Source organism: Emiliania huxleyi (genome assembly GCF_000372725.1).
Source record: "Emiliania huxleyi CCMP1516 unplaced genomic scaffold EMIHUscaffold_61, whole genome shotgun sequence".
Lineage (NCBI taxonomy): Eukaryota > Haptophyta > Isochrysidales > Noelaerhabdaceae > Emiliania > Emiliania huxleyi.
The window spans coordinates 413,835-421,649 of NW_005197426.1; the positions used below are offsets into that span (position 1 = coordinate 413,835).

Sequence of the window (7,815 nt, forward strand, 5' to 3'; positions counted from 1 at the left end):
GGCGGCGGCGCGTGCGTCGCGCGCGAAGCCCAAGGCGAAGCCCACGCGAGCCCCAAGGCGAAGGAGTCGCCAAAGGCGCGCATGTTTGCGAACGTCCGGGACGCCGCAGTGCCGGTCGCAGTGCCGAGCGGCGGTCTCCCGGCTCTGCGGGCCACCACGCGGGCGCGCCTCTGGACCTTCCCGGCGCTCGGGCACCGCTTCGGCCCGCCCGAGCAGGTCTGCGCAAGGGCCTGGCCGCCGCGCGTCGGCAGCGGGTCAGCGCTGGTCGACGAGCAGCTGTGGGAGGGGGCGCATGCCGCGGGCTGGCGCCTCCGTGAGAGGTGGTACCCCCCCTCCCTCGAGGCAGCGAGGGTGCTCGTCAGCCCGGCCGGCGAGCCCTTCCGCACGGCTGCCGCTGCGGCCGAGGCCGGCCGCGTGGAGGTCGAGACGGTGGCGGAGGAGGCGGAGGCGGCTGGCGAGGCGGAGGGCGAGGAGGAGGAGGAGGAGGAGGAGGCGGAGGCGGCTGGCTCAGCGGACAGCTCTACCGCCTCGCCGCAACAGACGCCGCTTCCGCCGCACAGGGAGGCTGCACCCGCCGCGCCGCTCGTGACAGAGGCGGAGGGGCTGCGCTTGCACCTCTCCAGCAGCAGCAGTACCGGGTACAGAGGCGTGTGGGAGCAGTACCCTGGAACCTTCGTGGCGCGGCACACGGTGGACGGGAGGCTCTGCCGCCTCGGCAGCTTCGACACGGCGGTGGAGGCGGCGGTGGCGTACGCGAAGGCGGCTGGCGAGGCGGAGGGCGAGGAGGAGGAGGAGGAGGCGGAGGCGGAGGCCGCGGGCTCAGCGGACAACACTACCGCCTCGCCGCCGCCTCCGCCGCCTCCGCCGCACAGGGAGGCTGCACTCGCCGCGCCGCTCGTGACAGAGGCGGAGGGGCTGCGCTTGCACCTCTCGAGCAGCAGCAGCACCGGGTACAAGGGCGTGTGGGAGGGAGGGAGGTACTCCTGCCGCTTTTGCGGCGCTGGCAAGCTGCAGCCTGCCTCCAAGTGCCCCTGCTACGGAGGCCGTTCGCTCGCGGCGGAGGAGGAAGGGGAGGCGGAGGCGGAGCCGGGGGAGGCTGTCGGGGGCCTGCAACTCCACCGGTCCAGCCGCAGCAGGACCGGTTTCAAGGGCGTGATCTGGCAAGACGGCATGGCAAAACGGCCATTCACTGCGCAGCGCTATGAGGGCAAAAGAGCCACCTACCTCGGCTCGTTCGGCACAGCGGTGGAGGCGGCGGTGGCGTACGCGCGCGCGGAGGCGGAGGCGGAGGCGGAGGCGGAGGCGGAGGCGGAGGCGGAGGCGGAGGCGGAGGCGGAGGCGGAGGCGGAGGACCCTTCCCTCCGCTGCGAGGAGGCGCCGGCGGAGCGCCGTTGCAGCAACGTGCTCGACTCCCAGGGCGGCGCGTTTGGGTGCCTGCTGCCCGCGGGCCACGCAGGCGCGCACGAGTTCGCGCAGCCGGCCAAGCGCGCGCGGAAGAGCTCGTGGAAGGCGGCGGAGGGGAGGCGGTCGGAGCCAAAGGGGCAGGGCGGCGTCTCGCGGAACGGGCCGGCGTGGACGGAGCAGGAGGGCGCGCAGCTCATGCAGCTGGTGAGCGTGCACGGCCGCAAGTGGAAGGTCATCGCCGAGTCGATACCCAACCGGACGCACGACGCGCTGAAAAACCGGTACGAGCGGCTTCTCAAGCTGACCGAGAACGGCGGCTCGCGGGCAAACGGGCACGCGGCGAGCGAGTCTGCGGACGGGAAGCAGCACATCCCGCCGGGGGCGATCTTCGTGCCCGCGTCGGCGGATGACATGAACCTGTGAGCTCGGCGAGATGCTCAACGTTCGGGTGTGGGCGTGGACTTTCCTAGCTTGTAGGAGAGTGAGCTTGCTCTCGATCGAGCATTAGATAGCATCTCATCTCACGAGGTCGGCCCACAAAGCCAATCGAGGACCCAAAAGAATCTTAAAAAATACAAGCCTCTCTCAGTACTCTCACAGGGGTGCGGACTGGTGCGGACAGTGGCCTGGCGAGCGTAGAGGCCCCGCCCACCCAGGGTACCCCTCTCGAGGGACCCATTGGGTCTCGCCGGGGCTCTGCTCCAAGAGACCTCGAGAGAGCGTGCGTGTGCCTCTACTCGCCAGGAGCGGACCGGCTTACGGGTACCAAAAGAATTCAACGACCGAAAGAAGAATTTAAACAAAACAACTCTCTCTCACAGCAGACAGGCTCGACACAGGTGCGAACTGGCGCGTGCTAGAAAGAAGAACACCAACTGGCTCCCGACGGCTGCGCGCCGCCCCATCGCTGCTTCAGTAGCGGACCTAGGGATCCTAACCTGCCTCTAGCATCTCTATAAGGGATCCCTAGTCGCTAGTGCCGTATCCCCATGAGTTCAGTCGCGAAGCCCGCTGTTGTGTCTACACAGCGAGACACGATCGCGACGCTCGATTCGTTCCTTCGCTGGCACCTCCACGGCGCTGGCTTCAGCCACGTCTACCTCTACTTTGACGCGCCGGAGACCGAGCCGGACGCGCTTGCGCTCGCACGCGACGAGCGGTGGGGCGGCCGCGTCACCGTTTTTGCTGCTGACGCTGCCTTCCGCCAGCGAGAGGGCTACTCAGCTCTGCCGTCCTTTGACGAGCTCGCACCGAGCGTGGAGACGCACGTGCAGTCGCGTCAGCGGCTCAACTGCGAGCACTGCCTGCGGGCGTGCGCCTCTGCGGGCGTGGACTGGCTGCTGCACGTCGACAGCGACGAGCTGTTTGTGCCGGCGGCGGGGGAGCGCGCGCCGGCTCACTTTGGCCGTTTATCTGCCCGCGGCTGCTGGCAGTTCACCTACCGCAACCTCGAGGCGGTGCCGACCGCTGCGGCGGCGGAGGGCGGCGACTGCTTTGCGCTCGTCGACCACTTCAAGCAGCACGAGGGCTCGCTGCCGGCGGCCGCGCTGGACGGGACGAGCGGCGCGGCGAAGGCGGCGCTGCAGCACTGGCTCGACCGGTCAGTGGCTCGGCTGGGCCGGCCTGCCTGGTACCTCTTCTACTCGAACGGCAAGTCGGCCGTGCGAGTCTCGTCGGCGGGACAGTGCAGCGGCGTGCACGGGTGGGCGAGCGGCGGCGCGGAGGAGTCCACACACCGTGCTGGCGGGGGGTGGCTGACGAACCTGCTGAGGCGGCCGCCGCAGCCCTCCTCCTCGCGCCTCCTCGTCGAGGAAGAGGGGGCCGTGGTGCTGCACTACGCCTGCTGCACGCGAGTGGGCTTCGCGTCCAAGGACTGGCGCGCGCTCGGCTACCTCGACGGCGTGGGAACCTCGTGGGCACGCCGGTGGCAGCGGATGCGCGACAAGGAGGAGAGGACGGGGAGGCTGGGCGAGGGCAGCTTGGGCGAGGGCAGCTTGGGCGAGGGAAGCCTGGGCGAGGAGCACCGCGCTCTGGTCGGTCTCGCTGACTCGGAGCTGCTCGAGCGCCACGTCGAGGCGGGCGTGCTCGTAAAGGACAGCCGGGTGCGGCGGTTCCTGCGCGGCGACGCTTCTTCGCGAGACCCGACCCCGTGCGGCGAGGGCGGCGGCGAGGGCTGCGGCAGTGGCGGAGGCGGAGGTGGAGACGGCAGCGACAGCAGCGACGACGGCAGCGACAGCAGCGACGGCGAGTCGGCCCGGCTGCGAGAGGAGGCGCACGCGCGGGGCGAGGAGGAGGAGGAGGAGGAGGAGGAGAGGAGGAGGAGAGGAGCCTCTTCCGTGAGCCCTTCCCGCACCCTTCCTGCAGGCACACGCAAGGCGCGAGCTGCGGCGGCTCCGCTGGTCCGAGGCGGGCAGCTGTTCCTAGACACTTCGCAGACACTTCGCAGACACTTCGCAGACACCTCGCAGACACCTCGCAGACACTTCCTAGACACCCCCGCTGGTCCGAGGCGGGCAGCTGTCCTTCCCTCGGATAGATGCGACCTCGTCTCGGAAGCTTGCTCGCGCCTCACCCGCAGGCGGGCCGCCGTCTCGCGTCGGAGGGCTACTGTGTCATCGACGGCTTCCTGGGCGCAGAGGCGGCCGCCAAACTCGAGGGGGGGGGGGGGGGCATGGTTGGACGAGGGGGTGGACCAAGGGGGGAGGGGGGGCGGAGGGGGGAGAGACCGCACCCAGCTTGTTCTTCAGCACTTTGAGCGCACGCTTCTCCTTGCCAACCTTCAGCAGCTCCATGGTGCGCTTCTCGTACGGCGCGTAGCCCGCAACCTCGCGCACGATCTCGCGCACAAACGCAACGCGCTTGTTCAGCTTCTGCGGGGGGCGGAGAAGGGCGCGGCGTCGGCGGCCGGTGTGCGGCGCTCTCACGCGCAATGGCGGCGCCGCGGTGCGGCAGCGGTGTGGCCCATGTCGGGAACGCTTGGGCGCCGCCCCCCGTCGTCACGTCCCGCCCTCGCGGGCGCGGCGAGAGGGGCACGGCGCCGACGGGGCGACGCGGGGCAAGGTAGGTCGCACCCCCTTGCGGTACGACGGCTTGGGCTTGAGATCCCGCGAGGTGAGCACGTGGCCCTTGTCCATACCCACAGCCAGGCCCGTCTTCCGCTCACCCTTCGGGTGGCCCGTGAAGCCTGTCAACCGAACCGTGGACATGTCGAGGCGAGTGGCGAGCGGGCGGACAGCGCTTGATTTCTTTTCTCCGTCAGGACTCTCAAGTTCTGTAGGACTCTCAAGTTTCTGTCAGGACTCTCAAGTTTGCTTGTCAGGACTCTCAAGTTTGCGTCAGGACTGCCCCATCAGGACGATTCCGCAGAGGGCGCGCACGGGTCGAAAGGGGGGCTGGGCGTCTATCATTCACTGCTGGTGGGGAGGGGAAGGAGGGTTGCAGTGAAGGAAGGTGGAAGTCTCGTCGGAGGCACTTGTGAGCACTGTGAAGACCGTGCGCCGTCAGGACCCCGCCAGGACTCTGTCAGGACTCTGTCAGGACTCTGTCAGGACTCTGTCAGGACTCTGTCAGGACTCTGTCATCGGCCTTGGTGAGCAGTTTGGCCTTTACACCAATATTCGAATATCTTTGAGAATATAGAGGGTCCCGCGCACTTCCATATTCGAGAATATTCTCGAGAATATAGATGCCCCGGCCGGCTTTTCCCTCAAGAATATACGAGCTTTCCGCAGCCCTTGACCTTGGTGGACCTCGAGTCCAAAGTTATTCTTGAATATTCTTGACGTTGCCGCTGTGCGGCGTCTAAAACGGTCTTGACGAGAGAGCTCGAAACAGCTATTCCCCCCTCAACAGTAGGTTTCGGGTCGATGCCGACTGAAATCTTTAAGTTTTGGAGGTTCTGAGCGGGTTTGGGAGCGACTTTTGGTCTCCGTCGATATACGCGAGGTCAAAATATTCTCAATATTCGAGAATATTCTTGAGAATATAGAGGGCCCAGAGAGAATATGATGCAAAGAATGTAGATAGCCTTTGCAGAGAAAAGCGTGTAAAGGCTAATGAGCAGTCACATCCGTGCTCCCCGCCATCTCCATCGCCTGGGTCTGCGAATGCTTATCAGCCACGAAAGGAGAGCGTGGCCGAGGGCTGCATAGACTCGATCGCAAGATCCCAGAAAGGCACCTCCGCCTCTGGACAGGGTGGCCCGCACTAATCGACCCCTGTTAAGTGACTCGTTCGCTAACCACCCACTGTGATTTTGTGTGAGCTCTGTGTCTTGCTTCGCCAACAACATACCTACACACTCACGGTGTTGTGTGAGTGACACACACACACACACACACACACACACACACACACACACACACTCACGGTGTTGTGCAATGAGTTTTTGTACTGTTATATGATTCATAGTAAAGCAACAAACTCTCCGTGGCGCTTCCCACCCTTCGGGTCGCGCTCGAGCGGGGCATGCCAGTCGATTTCTTCGGCGACTACCTTTACCACAAGGCCCACCACCGGCGGCCCCACGACGGCGTCCTCGCCGCCTGGGCGGACGCGATGCGCGCCCCGGCCAACGCGCCGGTCGTGCACGGTGACAAGGAGAAACCAGAGCTCACCCGGCAGTACAACGAGGGGTACAAGGTCGACCTCGCGGAACCCCACGCTGGCCCGGGAGGATGCGATGATGCAATTAATTTCCTGCGGCCAGGTTGCTACTCCGAGACGTCGGATAAGCACCAACGGCCAATGCACGAGGGGGTGTCGGTGGAGACTTGTTCACACCGGTATGCCTTGCCCTTTTGGTGCTTCTAAGTAGATGGCTATGCTCTTAGTAGACTGTGGATGTGTTCACAGTCATGTGTGGAATTTCGGCGTCCGCCGAAATTCCTTTGTCCGCGGCGTCTTTTAGGCCGACGGACTTTTAGAGTCTTGTACAGCAGTGGCGGTCCGCTCACTGCGGTTTCTCTTGCTGCCGGCTGTCCACCGTTATCTTTAAATTCTTTCTGGCGCGTGTTGAGGCGGCGCTGCAGTAGCACCCCTAGTCTGAAAACAAAAAGAAGCTCGATAGGGCATAACATAAACAACAGGTAGCGGTGGTAGTGCTGCTTCATTCGCTGTGGTACTACCTCTCCCATACCGCCTTTCACAAGGTGCCGGGCCTCTTCTTCGTGCACAAGTTCCACCGTTGGTTCAGGGGCAAGTCAGTCTCGCCATCTACCGCCCTCGCCGTGTCGCCGCTCGAGTTCATCTTCGCGTTTGGCCCCGGGCTGGTTCTGCTCAAGCCCTCGCGGGCCACCCTGCAGGCGTCATTGGTTGTCGTGATGGGCCACAACCTCCTGATGCACTTTCCGCCTGTGGAGGAGGCGTCCCGGTGGCTGCCTCGCGTCCTTGTCCGCACGGCGGACCACCTCTCGCACCACAAGCACCCAGGGGACAAGCTTTCGGGCCACACGCTGTCGTACGACTACATTGGCGAGCTCCTGCAGCTGAAAAGACTCCTTCCCAACCGGGTCGGTGGCCCTTTCTCGTGCGCTAATGCGGACTGCATCGTCAGCGGTGCTTGCCGACAGCCAAGGCGCAGCCTGTGACTGGCGATTTCAACCACCTGCGGTGGGCCATTTTTTCGCGCATCGCACGGCACATGAGCTTGGGCTTCGCATGTGCGATCACCCGAGTTCTCTCCTGTCTCGGCCTGTCGAGCTCAACTATTGAGCATGCTTTCCAGGAGTACCGCTAGACTATGTTCGCAGATTGTGCAGGTGTCTGTTCAGATGTAGGTAATGTACGTTGTATGTTTAGAGAGAGAGAGAGAGAGAGAGAGAGAGAGAGAGAGAGAGAGAGAGAGGTTATTAGCAATACTAACTATACCCGATACCAAACAACTCTATGTTCAGAGGTGGCATATTACTATAAACATTCTTGCATTTTTGCTCCCGGCTAAGGGAGCAAGCAAGCCCACTCAACCCCAAGTACTCACCATTCTTACAGTGGTGTAGCTTGTGCAGAGGCTGCAGCCTCTGCTGGGGCGGAATGCGCGGGGTTTTCGGCGCGATGCCCTCGGCGAGTACACGCTACTGCTGTGCCGCACGCTCTCCTGCGCGCGCGTGACGTGTGGGACGCGTGCGCTGCGCTCAAACGTCGCGATTTGGCGATAGGCGCTCGAGCCGGCGCACAGCGGGCGGGTGCGCCGCGCAGGGGGGGTCGGAGGGGTGCGAGAGGGGGCGTGGGTCGGGCGCGCACCGGCCGGCTCCGGGAGCGGCCGTCACGTCGAGGAGGGGGGCTGTCGGCGGCTCGAGCGCCGAGGCGTGCCACTCTGCTTCGCCGCCGACAGCCCCTCTTCCGAGCCGGCGCGTGGCGACGAGCCGCGGCCAGTGTCGCTGGTTCCTTTGGCGGCGCAGCGTGTATCCCCCC

General features: G+C 64.9%; 3 protein-coding genes across 3 annotated transcripts; 2 read left to right on the forward strand and 1 right to left on the reverse strand.

The window, feature by feature from the left end:
- Positions 1-81: 81 nt before the first annotated feature.
- Positions 82-1,827, forward strand: EMIHUDRAFT_104695 (hypothetical protein; the record flags this gene model as incomplete). The annotated part of the gene is made up of 2 exons (XM_005764008.1): positions 82-216; positions 343-1,827. 2 exons carry the CDS (start codon positions 82-84, stop codon positions 1,825-1,827), a joined length of 1,620 nt encoding a protein of 539 aa, XP_005764065.1.
- A 566-nt stretch (positions 1,828-2,393) lies between these two features.
- On the forward strand, positions 2,394-3,828 carry EMIHUDRAFT_214504 (hypothetical protein; the record flags this gene model as incomplete). Its single annotated transcript, XM_005764009.1, has 2 exons — positions 2,394-3,506; positions 3,769-3,828. 2 exons carry the CDS (start codon positions 2,394-2,396, stop codon positions 3,826-3,828), a joined length of 1,173 nt encoding a protein of 390 aa, XP_005764066.1.
- A 305-nt stretch (positions 3,829-4,133) lies between these two features.
- EMIHUDRAFT_59540 (hypothetical protein) lies at positions 4,134-4,559 on the reverse strand (the record flags this gene model as incomplete). The annotated part of the gene is made up of 2 exons (XM_005764010.1): positions 4,134-4,274; positions 4,476-4,559. Coding segments are annotated over 2 exons (225 nt in total), but the record flags the coding sequence as incomplete, so codon positions are not given.
- Between the last annotated feature and the right edge of the window lie 3,256 nt (positions 4,560-7,815).